Here is a 25,934-nt window from a genome sequence, read left to right as displayed (position 1 = left end):
TCGCCGGGGGCCTGAGGGAGTTCCCCCCCCCGAGGCTAAGGGCCGCGTTTTCCCGGCTGCCGGGGCGAGCTCAGCTCCGGAGAGGGGCCGTTCGCTCCTGAAACCCGCTTCTCCTCTCCTGCTGGAGGGTGAGAGCTCGAATACGGAGCAGCTAGAGCCGCCGGCTGCGGGAGGGAGGGAGGGAAGGAAGAAGGGGCTGAGGGGCAGCTTGCGGGGGCGAACGTTCAGCCGTTACCACCGCCCCACGCTTTAAACTTCCCGCCCGCCGCCGGCAGCTGCCCTGCCTGTTCACCGCCGCAGTTTCTAAGCGCCGCGGGCGGCACAGGCGCCAGGCGGCCGACGCCTCTCTGCCTCCCCTTTCGGACCGGTGCGGAGGGTGGCCGCTACCGGCCCGCCGCGCCTCGCCTTCCACGGGTCCGCCGCTGGGTTAGTGCCTCCGCCGGCAGCGGAGGCGAATCTGCCGGGCTCGTCCTACCGCTAGCGCAGTTTGGGCGGTTGTCAGGGAGAAACAAGATGGCGGCCGCAGCGACGGAGGAGGACACAGAGCTGCGGGACCTGCTGGTGCAGACGCTGGAGAGCAGCGGGGTGCTCAATAAGATTAAGGTGGGGAGAAGGAGAGCCTCTCGTTCGCGCACGCCTCGCCCAGCGGGGAGGGGGGGAGCGCTGGCTGGCGCCGGCGGCGGTTAACGGCCCCGCGGAGCCCGGGGGGGGGGGGGAGCTGAAGCTTCACGGGCTTCGTCCCCTCTCGCTGCCGCTTCCAGCCGGCGTTCCCGGCTGGGGCCCTCTCTCGGCGTCACGGCCTGGCGGTGGCGCCTGCTTTCTCCGTGGTGCTCCCCGGCCGCTCGGCCTGGGGCTCGGCGAGGAACCGGGTCCAGCGCCCGCCTTGGGTGGTAGGAGCTGGTGGAGCTCGACGCGGAGGCGAGGAGGGCCCGAGGCCTGAGGGCCGCATGAGCCCTGCCCGGCGGCCGCAGGAGCTGCCGGATGGCCCAGGCGGGGAGAGGGAGGGGAGCTCTCGGCCACCGCTGGGTGCTCGGCGCCCGGCTGTGCGGCTTTGCCTTCGTAGATACCGTGTGGCCTCAAGAGCTCTCTTGCTGCTGCCAAATCCACTGGAAACAGTCAGCCGCCGGGTGGTGTGGGACAAGGTGGAGAGAGTTTCCCTCTGCTTCGATACGAAAAGCCACTTAAGGAGTTCTTGAGGGTCGCTGTTTAAATATTATTCTTCTTGAGCATGGGCTGCTTGAGCTGTGACTTGGAGTTTTGCTAAACCTGGAAACACTGCCTGCCTACGGGGAACATATGAAGCTGTGTTAAGAAAATGTATGAAAGACAGTGTTGTAGTGGAGAGTGTATGCTACTCCCAAGCCTGTGGTGTATCCTGAGCTCGTGTAAGAAAGGATGTGAAAATTGGTTCCATGGGTTCTTGTTCAAGTTAGAAGCTTCCAGCAATAACTTGTGTATAGTAGAGAGCCATGCGAATATGGAAGCATAAGAACTGATGGATTCCCTTCCAAGCTAGAGGAGAAATGAAGTTTGGATTTCAGATAAAGGATGGTGGCATTTATCCACAGTGTTCCTTTTTAAGCATTTAAGGGGTTGGATGATCATTGCTGATATTTCGGGAACAGTTCAACAACTGAGGTGGATAATGGAAGTGAGAGAATCTTTGTACTTTGAAGTCCACTACGTTTTGGGCTAGTTGTCATACTTTTCAACAGAATAGTATTATTAAAAATGTGGTGTTCTTGCATTTCAAATGGATAATCCTTGTTTAAATTCCGTAAGGAGATGAAGATTCTAGCTCATGTAACTGTATTATGAGTAGGGAGACCTTTTTCTAGTTAAGTGTCAAATAGGCCTTTTGGGCAACTTGTTAACTTCTCGCATAGTGTCAACTAATAAAAGTATGGCGATAATAGAATGATAATTAAAAAAACCCGCAACCCAATTAGGTCATATTGAACACAAGAGCTGTAGTTTCTCAATTCCTGCTTTTGTGTAGCATGTAAGTTTTTTAGTATGGTTGCCAGTTTGTTGAGTTTTGTGTAAAAAAATATTTATTGTAACTTTCACTATTGTATAATGCTAGAAATGTGTAGCAGCAAATAGGGTGTAAGGTATCCCTAAGGCAAACTAGCAAATAACTTCCCAAAACACAAACTGCATCCTACTTACTGGGTTATGTCTCTCTAATACTAGGAGTTACTTGTTTAATAATTGATATGCTTATGGTTAAGGCTGCTCATTTGAGGAATTCATGGTGGGTTTTTATTAAGCTGTAAACCTTAATTGGCACATAACTTTGACTATCTGTTAATTGATAGTATTAATGACTTAACAGAATTTGTTCTGCTAGTACCTGACAAAAGCCCAGTTCTTCTAGAAGAATTAAGGTTGAATGTGTCTTCTTAAATTGTCAGGTTTTAATTGAAATTAGATTACACCATGCATAAAAAAAAATAAATTGCCATCATCCTTTCATTAAAAAAATAAACATAGTTGTGATCAATAGTGTTTCTTTTTCTATTGTGTCTGTATTTTTTTTTTATCATGTAGTGGAACTGAATGAACATTTACATATTATCAAAACGATTTTTTATTTTGTATTTCCGAATGAGTACTGACTTTTTTTCAAGATGGGTGAGGCTAGAAAGCTAACTATAATAATGTATTTGAGATTTATTGAAGAAGGTACATTAAAGAAAATTACATGGTCAATGTATAGCTGAATTGGTATAGAACACTACAGGTAGAGAGAGCTCTGGAAGAATTAGAATTCCAAGTGGAATTATTTCAGTGGATAGAATGTATTGGGCTGTCAGCTAATACATTTTGTAACAATGAGTAATTTTTAGAAAGAAACTTACAGCGATGCCTTTGTTCTCTAGTACAACATGAATTTATAATGGGTTGCAGTTTATTAGTGTTTTAGTGTTTTGAGATTAATTTATTGGCTGCATTGGTGTTGCTCTAAATTGTTTAGCTGAAAAAAGTTACTTGTATGACATCTTAAAAACCTGTTCACGATTTTTCTATTTACCTTAGATTTTGAACACTGGAATATTTAGTGAAGCTATATTGTGAAAACTGGAAGACATGTAAATATATTTGCCACTTGCAGTTGAGAATTTCCTGTCTTTAAGCTACAGTGTGTGTGTATATATCAGTATCTATATATAAAATTTGTTAATCATTGGAATTAATCTGATACATAAGACTGCTTCCTAATGATTTCTGTTAACATACAGAAGGTAACTGTGGATATTTGTACTTTAGTGAAAATTGTCACTGATACTGTGTGATGCATGCTGTACAAATAGAGATGTTCTTCAAGAGAATGTGATCTTTCTCTTGGGGAAGCTGTCATCCTCAGACCAAGAAGAGCCATTGTGCTTCTTACTGTGTTTCTTTGTTATCTTGTTTTGCTTTGTATCTTTTAGTATCTGTTGTTCTGGAAAAGTAAGTTTATGCCACCTGAATTTTGCATCTTCTCTGGAACTTGCTGTTGCTACAAATACGAGGGAGGCCATCACTAATATAATATAGCTAGTAATGCTTTTGGCCAGCTGATACTGTTCTTGCTAATTTCTTGCTAATTTGATTCAAAACCTAGACAGCTGAGGTACTGGCAACTAATGTGTGGTTAGAATAAAAATACTAATTTAAAAATAGGCTGTTAAAGGCATATACATAGGTCAGTTAAAATCGTCCTATTTGCTTTTTCATCTTTGTTCTATATATTATAATGGACAATGCTTTTAAATGTCTTTGAATTATTAACTGTCATAATAAGTATGCTGCACACTGCAGTGTAATCTGTTTTCTGGATATTGTGTTGTGTGGTTTTTTTTTTTTTTTTTAAAGCAGTTCATATCAGAAAGCCAACTCATTTCTTGGAATCAAGGAGAATTACATTTTTTTATCTAACATCTATTATATTTATAAGTTAAGTAAAATACAACCATTTATAATGATTTCAGATTAACTAACTGAAATTCAACATTTAAATGTCACTATGGTCCTCCTAAATATCATGGATGTATCCTACTTTTCAGAACATGAGAATGAGAATTGCTTGTGACAGGTGGAGTGAGAACATGATAAATGTAGCTGCAGGTATTTAGAGTTTATGGCTTTCAGGTATTTACTGCTTCCTTTGTGGTATGGATTCTTCCTATTTCTTTTTTCCCAACATTCTTCATCTTTTCAATTACTCTGCCAGCAAGTTTAACTTTCTTAGCTAATTAAGGCTGCGAAGTTGAAGAGTTTTCCACTGGAGTGGACAAAAATGGTCATGCAAACTACTGGTCCTGCTCAAGGATGAGAACCTCACAGACTTTGCAGATGGAGAGTGATGGGGAGGGTATTCAGTAACATTGGTAGTGAAGTTGCTGTTTATGGTTTGGCATCAGCTTTGGATTTGTGATGCATATAGACTGGTACAGGTGTTTAGCCTGATGCACACAGGGGTGATGACCAGTGGTTAGACTGCTTAATGCTCGGCCAGTCTTGCTCTGTATCTACCAAGGTATATGACAGTCATTTTGGAGTTGGGAAGTGGAGATGCTGAAAGTTGTGCAGGAAGGTGGCCATATGCCATTAAATATTACATATGCAGGAGATTATTTATGCTTGTGCACGTATGAGATTGTTTCGTGGGTGACACAGGACTAATTTCCCTTCTAATGCTAGGGAAAGCTGCATTTTTAGAAGACTCTAGTGTCTGAACTTGTGAAAATACTTACTTTATAGCCAGCTATGGTATGTGGGTTTCAAGGTCTCGGTGTTTTTGAGCTCGCCAGGTACAGGGATGAGGAGGAGTGAGACCTGGGGACTTGACCCAAGCTGGCCAACAGGATTATTTCATACCATGAATGTCACTTTCAAGATAAATTAGAAAGTTAGTTGCAAAGTGTTCTCTCTCTTCCTTGATGGTGGCGATCTAGAGAATTCTTGCCCCAATGCTGGACCCTGGAGCCCTTCCCTTCCTCCGGACGCTGTAGTGCTTGCAGTGTCTGACACTTGCTGTCCACTGCTGGGAGCACGCAGCTTCCTACTAATAGAATTGGCTGCTTATAATCCTTGTATGTTTTTTATTTGTATTGGGATCAATTCTGGTTCTTTAGTATTATTAATGTTAATTATTTAGTCTTATCCTATTAAATCTATTTATATTTAAAACCTTGTGTTTTGTTGTTTTTCTGAGATTCCCCTTCCTGGGTGGGGAGGGGTCATTGGGTGATAAAATAATTGTCTACATGGCAATAAATTGTTGTGGGTTTTTCAAACCATAACACGTAGCACTGGAGCAGATGGTAGTTATACATGCCTGTGCTTTGCCTGGAAGACTTGTAAACAGTTTATCTCAGCAACAATGCATTCTTTTACCCTGCAAAATCTTATGCATTACTTTAATCATTTCGCTGCTCTAAATGTACATTTAACCACACCATCCATTGAGGGACATATTAGTAACAGTTTGTGAATGCAAGCTTGCAGGAGACTTTTGCACCTCCAGCTGGCCCGTTGCAGATCTCTGAAGTGAATGTCTCCCTTATTGACGCTTGCTGAACTCGCCTACCCCTTGTTTCTTAGGGAATGTGCAAAGTTGCCTGTATGTGGCTTCAAAAACTGCGTTCAGCCATTTAGGTTGAGAAAGGTGGTAGCATGTGCATTTGGCAAGCTGAAATTTCTGTTGCGCTTTCTGCTAATGGGTCTTTGATGGGAGGGGAAAAGAAATCCCAGGACTTCCTCTGCAAAAGCTGCAGGACTCTAAGGGTTTGTAGAAATGATATTGAGATGCATGAAACAGACAGCAAGGCTTTGTCAGCTAGCAGACAATGTCATACTCAGCTGTACTATGTGTACAAAGCATTTTATAAAATTAAGGTGACCACTTTTAGATCTAGTATTCCACAACATATTGAGGTCAGTGTTGTGAAGCCATTGCTTGTTCATCTAAAATATTGCCTAAGGAGTAGAAAGTATGAGTAAAGTTTGATGGGGAAAAAATACTTTTGCCGAGATCTTTGGAAGATGTTGGGATAGCAGGATGTTTGCAAGTGAATTGTGTAGCTGTGCGAAGGAGAGCAGTGTGGAAGGAATAAGCCTTATCCACAGTTTGTGCTCGGTGTCTATTATAAGAAGTTGTCTTGGTTGCTGATGTGCCTGCAGGATCTGAGGGCATAGAAATGAGTTTGAAGTTCCCAAGTGCTTTCCTATTGGAAAATATTGTCTCAAATTTTGTCTTAGTACAGTAAGCCCTCTTGTTTAAGTGCTGGACAAATGCTTTCTAGCACAATAAAAGACAAATACCACAATAAAAGAAAACTCCAGGGGCATGCTACATACCTGTGTGATGGAGTCTGCAAGTGGGAGGTAGTTAAAGGCTACAGGACATCTTTCAGTCCTGGACAGTGTCTGTCTTACCTTTTTACTTTTCGTCCAGCGTCTGGCTATGTGAGCTGCTGTGGATGGCTTTTACATGTGTACTAAATAAGACTAATAACCTTGTTAAGGTAGGTGCTTGTTATCTTACTATTAAGAGCATATTCCCAAACCAGATTGGCGTTTTTGAGATGCCGCCTGAGAAATGTTTTTGGGATATGCTCTTGAGATAGTAAGAGCTGTTTTCCCCTTTCCCAGGGAGCTGCTTTTCTGTACCATACTTCAGATACATGCAAAAGGCTCTGCATTGAGAACAGGATATATTTATCTAGGCTCTGAAGAGGGATACTAGAGCCCAACGCAGAAAAGATGCTTTCATGAACTACCAGCTTCTGATTTACAGCACAACAGCAATCAGCAAGAGGCAGTGTTGTCTGAGCTATAAATGCCTGGGAGGGAAATGGGAAATGTAACTGTGTTTCAAAATACTGACCCGTATGTTTCCCCACTGAGTACAGACAGGGGTTGTCATATACAATATTAGTCTTACTCATTTTAGCTAAGTTCAGTGAAATCAAATTGCCCTCTTGTTGGTATGAGCTCTTGCCTGATAAAACTCCTTGGGGGTGGAAGGGAATGGACAGCTTCCACAGGATGAGAAAGAAGCCTGTGGGCTTGGTGGATGCCTGTGGTAGATGTACACTGTCATCTTACTTGTCAATATCTGGTTCTATTGGCTATCTCTTTTTATTGAAGACTTAGGAAGGATATGGGTGGGGAAGCTGACTATCAAGCTTTGGTCTGCTTTACTCCTAGACTGTAAGTAAAATTCTTCAAAATGTATTTGGATTATGTTGAAAACTGCTAGCAGAATGGGCAGTGTGGAATAGGGGGATGGCAAGAACAGATTGTTACAATTTATGGAACACAGATTGTCCTAGTCCCCTTTGGCACCAGCCCAAAGAGAAGTGCAAACTGTTCACACTTATTAAAAAAAAAAAAAAGGGGGGGGGGGGAACACTGTGTAAATAGATTAATCTATGCTGTGTTATAAGCCTCCATATCTGCTGGTGGGAGCAAATTGCTGTGACCTCTGATGTTCAAATTCTCTGTGACTTGTCTCAGGTCCTGCAAAGCCTCTGTGACATTGTCCATCCTACTGTGTAGGATGATTCATCTCCTTGTATTGGGATGGTTTTTCTTCTGGCCTCAGCCTTGTTATTATTGCTTTTTACTTTCTTCCTCATGAACTTGAGAATTACTGCTTTAACCTCTCACAGATTCAAGTGTGTCGTTCTGTGTCTGAATTTATTGAGATGATATCTTGAGAATATCTTCCTATGGTCTGAGCAGTACCCACCTCAAAGGACAAAGGGCAGTGTGTTGGAATGGTGTAAACCTTCCTTGTGAAGAAAGTACAGGAGTACTTAACTTCAAACTTTTTGTGATGCTTTCAGGATTGAAGGACAAATTGGAGGGCTGTTTATTGTGGAAGGTTGTAGGGTGGTATTCTAGATGATGCAGGTAAGCCAAAGGGAGATGTAGTAAATACCAGTAGCATTATCCTCTAGTGATGAGGTCTTGACCTTAAGAGTATTAATTGGGCACTAATGGAAATAAAGGTGAACCTGCTATTAATGGGGAATGGCAACATCTGGGAGAAATTGACGCTGTGTTATTAAATAAATGAGAAGAGGAAAATAAAGCATGTCGGTCCATATTTAAGTGCTAGAGGAGTGGAGCAGGCAAACAATCACAGTTATGTGAAAAGGAATGACAGTTGTGATATTGTTCCAAAATCTCAAACAGGTCAGACTCTGGATCAGCTGCTGTAATGGCAACTGCTTTCAGGCAACTTTGTTTGACAGTCTTATGATCCAGACCCTTAAGGGGGTTTACCCCTACCCACATGTAATGGCTGGTGTCTTTTATTTTGAACAGTTGTAATAGCCAGTCCCTTTCTTGTCCTCTTATGTAAGTATACATGGTTTCTGCAGCAACAGTGGAAAAGAGTCAACCTTGCAATGATTTGAAGTTTGTCAATGACATAAGACTGAATAAAGTTGTTAGCTGTTGTTCCCAAAGTTAAAAGTAAACTGATTTTGTAAGAATGATACTTAAATTAGTGGGTTGTAAGAGGATTTGCTGATTGGATGCTGTACCAGGCACTCGAAAAAATGTCAGATAATATTTAAATTAATGATTTATAAGAGAGATTTGCTGATTGAATGGTGTACCCCAGCACCTTAAAAAATGCAACTGCAGTGACCATTGCATACAATTGTGGTAAGCACTTTACACTTCTTTTAATATGAAATATTTTAAAATTTTTTCATTACCTTTTGTCCTCTAAAAAGGTGTCCAAAGACGGTTATGCTTAAAAATGAAGTGTTTATTTTATTTTTCCCATGAAAGGATTTTTTTTTTTATTTTTTTTTTGGTGGGAGGGAACAGTTACAGGCTAATCCATGTTTAGTTACCTTTCATAACATACATGAGAAAATCCAGACGCTTCATATTATTCTTATTCTTAGTTATGGAAATTAATCTTCCTTTAAAAGCTTGCTTTCCTCTTTGCTTTTGAGAAACTGGTATACAGAGTACCACTGTCTTTTGTAGTTTATTACTGCAGTGTTATCTGCTGGCTACTTCAAAATGCCAGATTAAGAGTTGATAAAGTGGCAGACTGCTTTATCAAATGTAATATATGTTGTCTATTTGATATGTTCAATGAAAGAAGTAGAGAAACTGTAGTATTAAACAAAAAATCGTAGGCAAGGTTTAAGTTTAAATATTCAAAATAGTCCTTAGAATTCTGATCCTTGATATTAAGGTATGCAAAATCAGGCAAAACCTCACTACAGGAGTATTTGAATGACTAGAGTCATGCTCTCTTTTCCTTGAGAAATTCTGTTTCTTTGAGTGTGCTCTGACAAGAAATCATAGGAATTTTGTATATCTTAACCATGTGATAATATGTTTTAAAAAGTTAATGTATTTGTTTGTTTTCTGAATGAATTGTGAATGAAGAGTAGGTGTTTCAAAGCTGCCTGAAAGAGCTGGATTTTTAACTCTCAGAAGAAACTAATAGGAGATAATGTAGGTAATTTGGCATCATTTTATGTATGAAATAATTATGTAATTCTTGTATCAAATCCCGCCCCTCGCCTTGTTTTTCTCAGACTGAAAACTTTACTTTCTCAGCCTCAAGTCACATTGCCTGTAATCTTAAGTGTTTTAATTGCACTGATGTAGATTGCAATTGATGCCAAATTGCTTGAGGAGAAACAAATAGCTGATAAGCTACTTGCTGGCTCTTTGCATTCTATTTACATAGGGAAAACAGTGCTTGTAGAAATGCTGTTTGTTTTTTTTTTTTTGTTTTGTGTTTTTTTTGTTTGGCAGGCAGAGTTGCGAGCAGCTGTGTTTTTGGCATTAGAAGAACAAGAGAAAGTAGAGGTAAGAGAACCGTAAAAAATTAAATTAAAAAAAAATCAGCATCCTGATATTTCTTCATGTAGAATTAACTATAATAGCTTTAATACTTTCTATTTGTGAAATGTAACAAGAGAAAATTATGTATTGCTGCATAAGAGCGTGATGCTTAAAGAACACAAACCAGGACTATCGGGGTGTTTCCTGATGTTTAGAAATAGGAATTGTTACATAGCCTTTTGAAATTGTAGCTTTAAGATACTGTCTCTGCTGGTGTTATTGCTTCTGTCCAATTGACCAGAATAACTAAATATCTTTTCCATCACGTACTTTACAAAAAAAAAAAATCTAGCTGACTGGTCCAGATTTTCTCAAATTGGAATAATGTCTTTTGAAATTTAAAATATTATACTGCGGGTTTTTTTTTTTCACAAGTGTATTGTGAAAGCAATTTAATGCAGAAACTTGCCAAGTATGCTAATGCTTTTGGTGTTTCTCTTAAGGATGTTGTAGGCTTACTTCAGGATAATTTGCTTATACTTAAGGAAGAATTCTGAATTAAGAGGTGGACTATGTACTGATACCTTGACAATATAATATTACTAAGGGTATGTAATACTAATGTGATTAAGTAACAATACTGCTGTGGTATGCAGGTGCTAGTTTTGTGACTCCTACTGCTGGCACTGCCTCGTTTCCTGTGTCTTTCAGTTTTCTAGAACTAGAGAGGAGAAGGTGCTGTATGTCCGGGCTTTGTGTTTTAAAAGAGAGGAATGGAAAACTGTCCAATTCATTTACTGATTATATGGTTGTGCTCTTTCTGGAAAATTGTGCAACTGAAATGGACATTTTTATGATGTTAATAAGGAGGGGAAGTAGTTATTTTATGGTATGAGATTCCATATTCCAGAAATCTGACATAAGATTGACGAAGATGACATAATGGAAGAGTGATATAGCAGAACAGTGCCATCTCTTATGGGAAGCTTCATCATGTTAGAGTACCCTATCTGGAGAGTAATAGGGCTGAAGAGAGATTTGCTACAGTTGATCTTGGCTCACCCTTTTTTCAAAAGGCTTAAATGTATCATGATATTTTAATTTTACACTGTAGAGACACTGGGAATATATTTATACTTATCACTATTCTGCATTCCTAAATATTAAGCAAGGTGTATTTTTTTCATGCAGCACTTTCTTCTGTGTGTTAGCATTTATGACCATGGTGATAAATACCTTTATCTATACCTTTTCTTTGAGTTAGGTTCTTGCCCAGGATATTTTGATATGTTAGGAATGGCATTTAGAATTTGGTTTGAAAAACCCCTGAACAATTTTGACAAACCTAAACATAGCACATGGATTTGTCTCTGTTTAAAAATCAAAGTCGAAGAGGGTAAATCTAACAGGAAGAAAAAACATTTTCATAATATCTGTGAAAGTATTTTAATTAACAGAAGATTAGCATTGACTTGTGAACCAGTAATTAGCATGGTCCACTCTGTCTAGAACATTTGTAAATTCCCAGTTTTTTAAAAAGTTGGACTGAATTTCCTTAAAGAAACTTGGCGCTATATTAAAGGAGCAATTTGGAAAGTTAGCTACTTAACTTACCTTTTTAATCATTAAGTAAAGAAAACCTGATATGCTATTAAGAATTTTTGTGAAATTACTCTAGCTCTGTATCTTTTATAATAGAAATGCTGAGGCAATTTTAATTTGCCTAGGTAAATGTATGGCTCTGCAGCTTTTACTTGTAGGTAGTAGAATAAATACAAAGGTAGATTTTGAAGAAGTGAATTACATGTGCCAGGCTTCCTTGTGGAATGGCATATACCAAAACACCAACTTGCTGTGGCTTTCAATTTCTTGCTAGTACAAGGATGATGTTAATTACTGTTTGGTTTTTGCTTTTTGACAGAACAAAGCACCTCTGGTAAATGAAAGCTTGAAAAGTTTTTTAGGTACAAAAGATGGTAAGTTTTTTGTTTAGTATACTTCTCAAAATAAATTAAAAAATGAAATAAAAGAGTAAATCTTTGAAACTTTTATAGCAGTACAGTCTTCATGACGTAAAGGACACTTGTTCCTGTCAAATGTCATAATTACTATTCATTCAGAATATAATTCAATCTATAATTTTTGAAGTTAATGTTGCTGAAGTTGTATTTTTATCTGATGTGACTAATGCATTTAAGTTAATATTTCACGATGAGTTATGATTATGCTAACTTGGAGGCATTCCAGACCAATAGAAACAGTAACCAGTGAAAACTCACCATAGGGGTACAGTAGTGAATGCACACTTATGAGAAATGCCAAAATGATGTCTTTAAAACAGCTGAATAGTTTAAAAAAAATAATCTTATACCTGAATTTTGTAAGCAATCTCTATTTATGGTCCTGCAGTATTGCTGACTTAAATAATTTTGATATGATGGCTGAGTTACAAATTAGGGAATTGGCGTATGAATTAACTACGTGGTGTTAGTTTGCTGAGTGTCTGAATGATGTTTCTAGGAGTGTTGGATCAGTGTAGATGTTCACACTGAAGCCATGTTAATGTTAAATCTTTGAAGTAAGAATTGTTTGCATCTGGTGAATTTTTACTGTTCTCATTTCCTTTTTAGGTCGCTTGGTAGCGGGTCTTGTAGCAGAATTTCTACGGTTTTTCAATCTTGATTTTACATTGGCTGTTTTTCAGCCTGAATCAAGCACAGTAAGATATATTGGTTTTATTTGCATGCTATGCTGATTGTTTGGAGTGCATGGCAATGAATACAGAAGCTATAGTAGATTTGTTTAAGCTGTGTGCTTGTGTTTATTCTAAATGATTTCTTACACTTAGTCTGTAAAAGGTACTTATTGCCATAAAGACACATATTCCAGGAAAGTGTGCTAATATAAGTGAGTATTCCCTTTATCAGAAATCAGTGCTTGATAATATGTTAATTTTTAATTAACAATTTAATAATTTTTGTGAAATCATGTAACAGTATATACAACAGAATAGTCCTGCAACATTTTTTGCTAATAATTTTACTATGTAATGATATTAAGTTAATATTGTTACATGAAAATTAAAATGATGTCAGTAATCTACTCTGAGAGAAATTTCAGTGAAACAAAGGACATTGTGCAGATGCATATGACAAAAGGTAATTGAATAGAATAATTCAGGTGGCAGGGACCTAAAATGATCATGTAGCCCAACTGATTGCTTTTAGGCTTTTGATATCGAGTTAAAGGTTTTTCATCATGTTTGTTCCTTTGTATGATATAAAGGTTTAATAATAAATTTGGGTTTGAAGCAGTTCCATTTAACCAAAGAATTTCTCTTTACATCTCAAATACTCATTTCTATTCTTTATGTCAGTTTAAATAGTTAATTTATTAAAAATCCAACTTTGTTCAATAAGTTAATTTACTACTGTTTCTCAGAAGTTCATGTTTCTTTTTGGGGGCTTAATTGAAGAAAATCCCATATACTCTTGTCCTTGGCCAAATATCCTTAGCTGCATTTATTGCACTAGGACACATCTGTAAAAAGATTCATGTTCGTGCTACCAAATAGAAACAGTCGTGCTTTCTGTCGCATTGCCAGTCACTCTTGGGAGCAGTGTTTCATTCACATTGAAAAGGCATTTCATGCTCTTTGAAAGAGTCCCTTCATTTTTCCAGTAAAAGCCTCTTTTTCACCTGTTGCAGTGCATATATGAAATTTGGCCAAAATTAAGCAAGTTGGCTAATACTGCTGTACAGTTGTACAGTGACTGTGTAGAGCGCTGAAAGATTTTACTTTGTCTTCCTCTGCTAGCCCCTGTCTCTGAGCTCTCTGTTGTATTGTCTCTTTAACCTCTGTTTCAGTGTGCTTGACTAGTGGTGGCTTGCTTCAGTATTTGCTTGACCAGTGTTTTGGTAGGAAGTGTCACTAAGTAATCAGAGTTCAAGATGAACTGATGCCCTCTGCAGTATTGCTATTCTGAGGTTATACCAACCAACCTGGGTTTGCTGCAGCATTCTGCTTCTGCTATAAAGTGAAGTTCAGTTTTAAAAAGAAAGTGTGTTTTTCTTTAATTTTTTCCTGTGGGGGTTGGTTGTTTTTTTTGGCTGATACTGAATATTTTCATCCCTGTTTCTCCAAACACACATTTTTCTTGAAGTGAAAGACTGAAACTTAAGTATTGACCTATGCTGGTGTACTTCTATATGCACAGGAATTGGTACTCTCCATCATTTATGAATCTGCTGCAACCACTGGCTACATATCCTAGGATCCACTTTTAAATGTGATAGGCTACAGTAACTTGACCATATAAATCCTTAAATCCCGAATCTTTCTAATGATGGATACTTGCATATTTAAAACAACTTTGGATGGTCTGTGATAAGTTCAGGTACAGATCAGAAGTAGATGATGCAGTAGGCTATAATTACTTCAGTCCACATGCAACAGAAAGTTTTAAATAATCGCTCTTTAGTCAAAATATTGCTGTGCTAAATAAGACCAAAAAGCTTTAGGAGTTATATGACAAAATATATACTGTGTTGTGGTGACTTTTTTAAAAGTTTTTTTTCTTCTGTTCCCCCTGCCCCCCAGCTAAATGGCCTTGATGGTCGAGAAAACTTAGCTCGAGATTTGGGAATTATAGAAGCAGAAGGTACTGTGGGTGGTCCCCTGTTGTTGGAGGTTGTTCGAAAATGTCAGCAGAAGAAAGTTTCAGGCAGTGGAGAAGTAAGTAGTGTTAACATGTAATTTCTTTCTTCATAATTCTTTATTCATTTTCATTTCAATGATGAAAAAAAACTGAAATTAAGACCACTTGGCTATGGTTGTAGTATTAGTGTTTCAAGTCTTTATTATATTATTTTATGCCTTCAACATAATTTATCAGAAAACAATGCTGAAAGATAAAGATTATGACTATTCTATTCCTTTTAATGCCACCCTAGTACTCTTTACTAATATTCTGCTACAACATAGTAACATAGAGTGAGCCCAAATAAATGACACAAACCATTGTGTCACTTATTTTCTAATTTCTAGTGTGGTTTGATAACACTTTTAGCTGTACCTATTCTCTTTGGTATATTTCTAATTTTAATATGACCTGAAAAGCCTAGAATTGGTTTTGTTAAAAGCTTTAAAGCTATTCTGAAAATATATGTATTTAAAACTAAATATATGAAAGTATTCAACTACCTGGAGGCAATGACACTAATATTTTAATGGAATATATAATTAAATTATTAATTAAATGAATTAAATACAACCAATATCATTTGACTAATTGTTGTTATTGTGGCTTGTAAGAAAATTCTCTGCACTCAGGATGTGTTCAGTACTCCAATGAAAACTTAAATTCAGAAGTAGTTGTCATAGACTTCCTAACACAGTGTTGCAGTGTCACAGTTTGCATACTGTGTGAGTATGGTAGCCTTGTTTCTTGTTGGATGGTATTATGACAAAATTCAATATATTTTTTTGTAAGTGTTTATGTGAAACTTCTTAGGTGGCTCCAGTTCTAAGTGATAGCCTGTGCCCCACATCAAAATCATCTGATGGAAGATCAAGTACACACCCTATACCAAATAATAAGGTAAGATTGTTTATTTATAGTGAAAAAGCTACATAATGTACATAAGTAAAAGAGCAAACTCCTATGAAACTGCGGATGCAATGGCATTCACTTAAATGATCTGCAAAGTCCTGTACCTTTTTGACTGGTTAGGTGACAGTGTCTCTGAGACACAGACAGATTGGAACTAATTTGTCTGTTTATCAGGCAGCTGGCTGATTGCTGCCTGGGATTGATAAGGTGTTAGGATACAACTGTCTTTGTGTTGGGGCCCGTGGCTTTCTTTTCTCTGTTGCTTCCTGTTAGCACAAAATCTGTATTAACTGACATCTTCCAGGCCTCTAATACTTCTTTACATTTGACTGGAACTGACCAACAGGTTGAGAATTAGGGGGAAGTGTAGGGCATGGAAAGGGGCGTGATCACTTAAGCTTCTTTCCACAAGAAACCAGCTACCTACTACACAGAGAAGAGAGGGGGGATGGGGAGGAACCAAACAATACCAAAGCAAAACAACCCTGATGCAAATACTAAAGTTTGTTGAAATTATTGATTATCTGATCACATACAAAGTTTTAATAGCTTTTTTCAAGGTTATTGGAAATAACTTAGAAGCTTTTCAACTCACTAATGAAAGCTGAGAAATATAACATTGCACGGATTTCATTGTTAGTTTATTCGCTTGGCAGAGGGAATGAAAAAGATAAAAGAAAAATGACAGCTCAGTTTGGATCTGCTTCATTTTATTCCAGTTCTTTAGGGGGTTTTGCCATGCAAAACTAGAAAACTACACAATTTGAAAAGAAAGTTTCATTTAAAGATTGTTACTTTATTAATTACTGTGCTTGTTGATAGTATCTTAAAAGCTAATATTTCTGTAACTGACCTTTGAATGGAAATTCTGATAATTTCAGACCTGCTTTAGGAGAAGATAATTCTTGCTTGGCACCGGCTTTTAAAACAAAACAAATCCACTAAAAAGGTCTGAATGCTGATTAAATATCACTGTTACTAATACTGTTCCACTAGTTGTGGATGTCTTAATGGGACTGCAGTTCTTGGATATATTTTTTCCTTGGTTCTCTCTCTCCTTGGCAAAGGCAGGATGGGAGAATATTCTGGCTGTGCAACATAGTTGGATAAAAAAAAAAAGTGCAGAAGGAGGAAATTTTAGCCAGTCCTGGCTGGAGCAAGATGGAAGTTACCTGAACAGTCTAGGCTTCTTGATTGAAACTTGAGATTCTTTGGTGGTTTTTCAGCAAACCTGTGAGCTGAACTGGCTCTGACTGTAACCTGACAACCAGTATGCGTAACGTAGAAGGGAGCATGCTTGGAGAGACCAAGACCGCAGCTCTTGGCAGCAGCAAAGAATTATATATGTTTAAGTGCAAGTGTGAAACCACACTCTGACTTATCTTATTAACACCATTAGTCTGAAAACGCAAGGTGGGCATGTTGCTCTCTGAACCCTGAGCCATGGTTAACCTATGATTACAATTTGAAAGTAGTTATTTCACTTCAGCAAAACTTTACGATACATGAATTCAAGCGAAGGCTAACAGTCATGCTTGTAGTTTCTCAGATGAGATAGTGGCAGCTCGCTCCCTTAGGGCCCAGAACAGAAAAGCAGCTGTAACTTCCCTTTTACTCCAGGCAGGGTATCGCTAAGCTCTTAATTTTCAACAACAATTCTGTTCCTCTAGGATAGGAATTTAAAATATTGTTGTTACTACCACTGCCACTTTACATGTAAAGTACTTTTTCTTGCCCAACAAGAACTGGGCTGCTGCCAGCAACTGAATGTGGTTCTGTGACTGAAACAAAGTGACCTTGGTAGGCCTTTTTCAACTTTCATGGCCTACAGTTTGAAAATTCTACTTCAGCCTTCTGAATGAAAGTTAAAGGAATACTTGGGACAGTGCAGCCTACGTATTGGTTATCTGAATTAAACAATACTCTTGTTTTTGTTTCAAAACTGCTGATATTAGTGTGCAAGAAGGAAGTTAATGTAATAAATAGCTCTTTTCACTGGCTTAATTTTAATAATTCTAGAGGAAGATAAAAATTGCAGTGTTGCTTGCTAGGTAGCAAGATGCTATTGTTTAAAAATTTTTCACAACAGCTTGATTATCTAGGTAAATTTGAATATTGTTCTTTGGGCCATGAAGTTTTGCAAAGATATAACTTGAGGTGTATTACTTGACCTTAAAGTTAGCACATAGAATAGTCCTTGCATTCTTGAGTATCTGCGGAACTGAGCCATAAGCATGATACTTTAAACTTTAACTTTCAGTCTTTGTATCTTGTTTGTGTCATTTTTGTTTTTAGAATTTGGAGGAAGAATGTGTTATTAACTGCAGTCGTCTTATGCTTGCTGCTTTAAAAACTAGTATGTTGCAGAGATTACAATTCAATATGGGTTAGAGTAATTTGCATGGGTTTAAATTGGCTTCTTTTGAAGACAATGGCTATAACTAACAACATTTATTTATAGACAAGTTGCAAAATAACACTAAAAAAGCATCATGTAACTTTTAGGCTGTAAAACAAAAAATCCTCCTATATTCAAAGATAGGAGGTAAGAATCAGTCTGCAGATTTCTTTATTTCACGTACAACATCTTTTAAAGTTGGTTGCTTTTGTAATAGAGGTGATCTAGATAGCAAAGCAACGTAGAGGATGGAACAAAAACTTTTAATGGCAGCAACAATGAAGTTGATAAAATGATAAAGCAACTTTTTTCTCTTGTGTGATTACTGATGATATTAATAAATTCCTGAGAAGCACTAATAAATTTGAGCTAACTTTTAAAAAAGTGATGGTTGGTGTATATTGTATGTTGTGTGTTTATACTACCACTTACAGTATTATAAGACATAAATACTTACACCTTTCAGTGAGGGCTTTTTTCTTTATCTTTCAAGGCTGCTGAAACTACTCAAAGCGATACAAGTGTCTCATCAGGGGAAGCAAGCAAAAGGAGCATTCATTTTCTGCCGAATGAAACAAAACTAGATCCTCAACTAGAAAACAAAGACTTAAATACCAAAGAAAAAAGTGATCCAGGTGTGGATGAAGATGATGTAGAGGGAGATTCTTTTTTTGATGATCCTATACCCAAACCAGAAAGAACTTACGGCTGGTAAGTAACATGGATGTTCTACTTAGTACAGGCTTATTTTGTCCTCAGAATGGTTGCAGACATGTGAGAGCTGGCTAATGTTTGATTATTCGCACTTGTAAATGCGAGTGTTTAGATCTGTTTTGTAAGATTTTGTTTCTGAAATGTGCATTTCTGTGATTCTACTCTTCGAAATGCACAGTGTCCTCTGGGGTCTCTTGGATGTACCATGAATGGAAAAACCTGTATCACTTTCAGGTGCATCAGTTAAACTATATAATGCCTCAGCCTGTTTCTCTGGTGGAATGAACATGTATGAGGCACAGACATCAGTGTTTCTTCTTGCAGCAGAGCTGCAGTGATGATCAGTACTAAAGGAAGTAGACAATGACAGGGATAGATATCTCTATGGCTTTGTAAGGAGTACTAAAAAATTTGGTGAATGTGTAAACTGGCTGCATAGACTGGGAGAATAAGGAGAGTTTTCTCACAGCTGAGGGCTTCCTTTTCACATTGCAGCCCCTTTTGTGTGCTGTTCTATGTTTTAAGTGAAGTGTTGTTATTTCTGAATGCGTCAATTTTGCAGATGCTTTTGAAGGGCATTTTTTATCGCTCATCTGTGGAGTCTGACTGAAAAATTCCATTTGAAACAAGAACTAGTGACTGAACTATACAACAGCTTTGTTATAAAACTGAAAAACCTATCTTTGTTTTAACATGTTGAGTTATCTTGAAGCTTAGTTTAACTATCTCTTGAGAAATGCTGCAAGATCATTTCATGGTGTTCTTCTGCTGTGCTTGAGTAATCAGAGAATTGCTCTAGCTTAGTAGAGGTTGCCAGAAGAGGTTGCAGAAGCATTTGCAAGTCGGTTTGACAGTAGCTCCTCTCATGTTGGCTTCTTCCCCCAACTATGTCGATAGTGGGCAGAGCAACATAAACTTTTTTGTGTTATCATGACAGTAGATGCTTACTAGTGAATGGGATCATTCTGGTACAGCACAAAGCAATCATGCCAGGTAAACTAGGTGTCTTTCTAGTAAATTAATGGACTCTCTGAGAAAGATGATTTATAATATGGCTGTTGTTGGATGTATTTAGTTGGAGCAGAAATTTTTTTCTCAAACAGCAGTGATTTTTTTTCTCTGGAAAATATTATCTGTTACAAATAACTCTAATATGGTATTTCTCTTCTTTTTCTTACTGGAAATGTCAAGATTAAAACTGCATCTGAGTGCATTTACTCCTCCTTACTCGAGAGCTCATTGAACTAGCCTTTAACCAAAGTCTAACCATTGTAGCAGGTGGTTGTGTTGCCATAAAATAGGTTTAAATAAGTTGGGAAAATTGGAATAGGCTGGAAAAACTTCTGGATAATAATAAAATTTACTAATCTCTTATCGTTCGAGCATTTTTGTATGACAGGAAGCGAAATTCACTTTGAAATTAGGTAAACTGGACTTCTTTAAAAGAGCATCTAAGAAAAAGACTCTTAATTATTCAGTAAAATAAGGATTTTTTTCCCAGTAGAGAAACTCACTACAGAAAAAATTATTTCTAAATTATCTGTGTCTGTAGTAGAGTCACAGTCCACCGAGTAGTAATTTGTACCTCATAATGTTATTATGTTGTAGGTATTGTAGTAATGTTCCATAATAAGGTTTGCTGAATATGTTAATAATAAATGAGTTAGCAGCTAGTTGTAACTGAGCTGTCTCTGCTGAGTCTTTCACTTCTACCCTCCTGGCAGCTCCTCTAGAGGAGAAAAAAAGAACATACTCTTCTGGTGAAATTCCTTTGTGGTATGTTGTGCTGGTGTGCCTGAGTCCCAAGGGATGAGTAAGTAGGAGAGGTGCCAGCATCACTTGGTTCGCAAAAAGGTAAATTCCTTGTGGGAGCTTTGCCCGTTCCTGTGAGAAGGGTGCGTTAGAAAGGAAGGGAACAAGCAGTTACTAAGGACAGGGTAATAGATTGTCTGAGCTCTTATTGTCCCTAGGTCTCTGACCCATTGTTCAAAATTTTGAAGTTTTTTAACATGCGATTATATACATGATATTTTAGTGATATAGATGTAATGAATGATTCAAATGTTGTCCATTACTAGTAGGAATGGAATCACAGGAACAAACAGTTCTGGTAAGACTAAATATGAAAATCTTGATCTCTCTTTAATAGTGTTTCTTCATCCTTTATTTGCAAGTAGTATTTGAATTCAACAATTTAAATAAATGAATGGAATAGGTAGTAGCCAAGTGAACTTTAACAGGTGATGAGATCTATCTTGCAATAACTGAGAGATTTTCATTCTGTGAACTGACTGCTCCTAGAATTAATAGTTTTGTCAGGTATCATCTCTTTTAGTTGTAAAACAAACTAATTAAAATGTTGATTTGTATCTGAATCTTCTTTTGGCTGCGTTTATATGTGGGGATAATGAAAGGCCCCTTGATAAAAATAGTGATGCTGATGAAGGTGCAGGAGCTCTCTCTGTGAAAGAAGGCAGGCAGAAGTCTTTGCATAGGTGAGAAAATGACTTTCCTACCAAATGTCTTGCTTGACACTTGTGCCAGTAAACTGCCTACTGCTTTTAAGATTGCAGAATGAATAATTCTTTCCCTTAGCTCTTTTTGCTGTAAATACTGCTGTTCTAGTTTTTATGACAATTTAGTAAATAATAGAAAAGAGAGCCCCTGCGCACATTTTGCAGCTCTGTGGAGTACCTATTTATTTGGTTTCTTTCAGGAAAACTGAAGCTAATAAGGCAGGAGGTCTAGCATCCCTTTCTGATGCACCGCCTCTAAAAAGTGGGTTAAGCTCCCTGACTGGCGCACCTTCACTAAAGGAGTCTGATAGTAAGTTTCCACATGTTCTTGTGTTTTGATGAATGTAGGAGATGTTTCCTGTAATGTGATGAATGTTCTATACATTCAGATGCAAATGTGATTAAGTATGTGGCCCCCTTCTGGTTGTAATGGGATTTATAGTCATACTTTTTCACTGAATGATCGCATACTGGTTTTGATATAATATGCTACCATTGGGGCATCTTATGTTTTGGAGCATGAAATACTTATCTACAATCCTGGGGTTTTTTTTTGTATATATAAAGCAGTTTTCAGGAGTATAACATTCTACTGTGCAGTTTTTAACTGAAATTAACTTACTCCTTTGTATTGTTATCTTACATTATTCGCACAAGTTCTTTAAGGATATTTTCTTTCTTGTTGTAAAACCTGATCCTGAATACTGGGAGATCATTCCTGTTTGCTACTCATATTTTTAAATGTTAGCAGAGCTCAGACCTAAAGATTTGATCTAATATTACCATACTATACTATAAAATTATATAATGTTGTTATAAAAGAACACTTGTTATAAATGGTTGATGGGTGTGCTTAAGTGGGATCTTATTAAAGAGTCATAAGTCAAATTTCTGATATAAATGCTTTTGTTTTGTTACAGATTTGAATAGAAACTCTGTTTTGAAAGACCTACGGTTGGTGAATGCAAAACTGGGATCACTAGAATTAGGCAAGTAACTGCTAAACATGATGAAGCTCTGATATTTAACTGTAAGTTCTAGCCTGGCTTCTTAGAGGAATCTGAGAAACTGAAATACACGTATTGAACTAAAATCTTCAGCTTTTATTTCTGTGACTCTATTTAATATCATTGTGAAACTTGCTGGAGTTAAGAGCAAGATCCGATTTAAAGGAATACAGAAAAGTCAAAACTGGTGTCTTGTATGTGGATTAGTATTTTACACATGCAGCAAAAATTTGAGTCATTCCATGCGTATGTTTGCTAATATCAAGTGATAAATTTTGTCTAGGTTTCTAAGAAAAGAGGGGGTTTATATTTGTGAAAAAGATGGCCAGATGAGTCTTACTGTTTTTTCAGTGGCATATTTACTTGCCCTCTGCACCTTTGAAAGTTACCTTGTAATCTTTAGGAGCAATATGAAGATGAAGTGATACAAGAAGTATCAGCTATCTCTCAAACTAGAGCTGCCAAGTATTTAAATCCTGTCTTCAGCAATGTAGTCAACATCCTGAAAACATATGTTCAATTTCAAAACAGTTTGTGTAAATGACACTGAGATTAATGAATGACAAACATAAACTCATCTTCTTTTCCTAATCTGCACAAGTAATTTAATCTATTCCCATTTTTGCTGACCATCAAATGATATATTTTGGAGTACAAATAGTTTCTTTTTTTGCATTTCCCCAATGAGAAAACTTGTTTGTTTAATGCCTTTTAAAACTTGTTTAGGAAATGGAGATGATGATGAGTATGCTGATGACTTCAACAGGTAAGAGAAGGATGATATTGCAGTCACATAGTATTTCACGCGTTACAAGCATGTCCACTAGCGTATTTGGATTATTTCATAATATTTCAGCTAGTCACTATTGCTGCAATCTGTCAGTATCTCTGAATTCCTTTAAACTTGAGTTTGGTATTTTAATACATATAGTTACAAATTAGATCCCTTTTGTGTACAGAGTAATAAGCTCCTTAAAAAACCTGGTGCTGAGTTTAAGGTGATGAGAAGTTGTTGCTGTTTTTTGGAAGGTGTTTGTTGTTTTTTTTTCCTGAAACATGTGCTTAACAATGTTTTAACACTTTAATTAATGCTATTGGACAATGAATATGGTGTATGCTGAAATATTCAGCTAAACAATAAAGCATCATAAATGCTCACTAATAAATATTTAACAGAAATATTTAGCAGCCTCATCCTTATGATGTGAGGTATTGGTGTTGTAAACTGCATGATTGAGGCTTAAGTATTTATCTGTATTTCTCGTGGCTCCATCTAGGTAGAAAGCCTTTAGCTGTTACAGGTTCATAGAATCATAGAATGGTTGGAATTGGAAGGGACCTTGAAGATCATCTAGTTCCAACCCCCCTGCCATAGGCAGCGACACCTCCCACTAGACCAGGTTGCTCAAATCCCTATCCAGCCTGGCCTTGAACACTTCCAGGGATGGGGTATCCAGAACCTCTCTGGGTGACCTGGTCCAGTGCCTCACCACCCTCAGAGTAAAAAATCTCTTCCTAATACCTATTCTAAATCTACCTTCTTCCAGTTTGAAGCTGTTACCCCTCATCCTATCACTACATGCCCTTGTAAAAAGTCCCTCTCCAGCCTTCTTTGTAGGTGCCCTTCAGATACTGGAAAGCAGCTATAATGTCTTCCCAGAGGTTTTTAAGTAACTTCATATTTAACTTGCTAGGAAGTGAAATCCCGATCAAATGTCAGGTATAAAGTGGATGTAATACCTGGATGTTTGAAAAATCTTACTTCTACATTTATGATTTTCTTTCCCTTTAGTACTAGTCATCGCTCAGAAAAAAGTGATATCAGTATTGGTGAAGAAATAGATGAAATTTCCGTGGAAACAGAAGAGTCAAATGCTAGTGACAAAGTATGATTCTCTTAAAATTGTTCTTCTTGACATTATTCTGATCTTCTCTTTCCTTTTTTTTTTAACCTTCTTTGAAGGAATGTGCCATTATCATAGATTCCTAGGATACACGATAAGGTTGTATTATTTGTTATATCCTGTATATTTGCACCTGGTATTCCTGCCAAGTTCGATACTATACTGATTAAAAAACTAAACAAAAACCCCACAACAATTGTTTGGTAGCACAATTCACTGTCTGTTTCTAGGCATGTAAAATTTATTTGAGACTGACTTAGTATCCGGCATAGAAATGTCTTCTCTCTATGTCTCAAAATTTGTCTGAGCACCTCCTAAAGAAGTATGAAATCTCACTGAAAGAGCTTGAGGCCAAAAGGATGGGATGCTATATGAAGGATTACAAGAAATAGTACTTACTTTTTCTGTGATTTCTGAGTTTGTGATTTCATTTATTTTCTAGCTTGAAGGCATCACGCAAGACCTTACCATTTCTCAGTTAAGTGATGTTGCAGATTATCTAGAAGATGTGGCATAGAATTGGACAGCAAAAATGTTTCGTTGTGTTGGACTAGAAGACTGCTGTGGACTATTAATTTCAGACAATCACTTTTTGCTGGAATGTCCACTCCCTATTTGTGCCTTGTGTTTCAGAAAGACTGTAGGTGGAGAAGGCTTTTAAATATTCTTAACAAGAACTAAATGAAATAGTGCGTTCCCTTTTGAGTCTGATATCAGAATTATTTTCTTCATTTGGTTCAGCCAAACATTTTACAGCAGGAGGTGGATTTTCCAAGCAGAATGTCCATTGCTGGCAGTGGGCATAATAAAAAGCAACTGATAAGAGAACATCTACAGAGAGGCATGTGGCTTTATAATGAACTTGCACTGTTACTCTAACAGTCTGAATCTTTTTTTTTAAGACAACCAAAGCAAGAACTGTCAGAGGTAGTGGTTCAACTCACACTTCTTTTAACACAACTTTGTCAAGTCAGCATACAGTACATATATTTAAGATAACTCTAGCCACAATACCGAATTGCTCCAAACTTACTGGAAATTGCCATTTTTCAGGCTCTTCTGAAAGTTGGACTTTATTTTTTTTAAAGGCATATCAAATTGAGAGCATCCAAATTCTCAAATTTAAATTTAGCTAAATTGGGGAGCTAAATTTAGCACTAGTCTTAACTCTGAATATTCTCGTTTAAATATGTTTGTCAGACCATTGATGTTAAGACTTAAGCTGCTTTTATATATGATAATTTAATTGATGTTATCTGTTGTTAAATCACGAGAAGTAATTTTGTAAGGATCGGTAAATCATTAATTAAATCTTACTGATTTTTGTTAAGTTTTTAACAGTGTGGTAATGGTTTCTGGAGCTTTTATTATTGAGGGCTCTTCATGTTCTGTCAGCTCTTTCATTCTTGAAAATCCTTGTTACGTGAAAATGAGCGCCAAAAAGTGAAACCACTAACCTTCTGTTTTTCAGATTCGGACTGCTGTATAGAATTAAATCCAAATATTTAAAAATACCATACCGAAGACATTGTGGACACTAAGTTCTAGCTAAGAGCAAATTCTTGTATTTTCATTATACTCTTGTAAAACAGGGTCAGTAATGGAAACATTGACAGTTGTTTAATGATACTGTTGTACACGGCGCTGCTATAATATATAGGTCATGGACATTTGTAATACTGAAACAAGACTTCAAAATGTGCACTTTCTGAAAATTGTGAACACGTTTGGAAAATATACATGTAAGTGAATATAAATAACTTTTTTTAGGCTTTGTAATTTTTTTCAGGAACACTGTTGGCCTCTCATCAATGGTCATCAGAGCAGAAGTAGCATGCTAAGCTAAAGCCATTAGTTAAGCATATAGAGCTGCTGCTAGCATTGGATGCTGACTTAAATCTTTTTTTGCGCTGGGCCAGCAGGCATGGAGCAGTGCTGGGAAGTTGGACTTGTACAGTACATAA

At 37.5% G+C, this 25,934-nt stretch overlaps 1 protein-coding gene across 1 annotated transcript; it reads left to right on the top strand.

Annotated features, from left to right (window-relative positions):
* The first annotated feature begins 337 nt into the window (after positions 1-337).
* On the top strand, positions 338-25,354 carry CEP43 (centrosomal protein 43). The gene is made up of 12 exons (XM_082481835.1): positions 338-603; positions 9,790-9,843; positions 11,741-11,795; positions 12,450-12,538; positions 14,420-14,554; positions 15,333-15,419; positions 18,323-18,540; positions 21,260-21,369; positions 21,980-22,048; positions 22,793-22,832; positions 23,859-23,952; positions 24,413-25,354. Exons 1-12 carry the CDS (start codon positions 514-516, stop codon positions 24,485-24,487), a joined length of 1,116 nt encoding a protein of 371 aa, XP_082337961.1. The 5' UTR covers positions 338-513; the 3' UTR covers positions 24,488-25,354.
* The last annotated feature ends 580 nt before the right edge of the window (positions 25,355-25,934 follow it).

The sequence above is a fragment of the Vanellus vanellus genome (genome assembly GCF_965231255.1).
Source record: "Vanellus vanellus genome assembly, chromosome: 3".
In the NCBI taxonomy this organism is placed as follows: domain Eukaryota; kingdom Metazoa; phylum Chordata; class Aves; order Charadriiformes; family Charadriidae; genus Vanellus; species Vanellus vanellus.
This window is presented reverse-complemented; position numbering and strand designations above follow the sequence as displayed.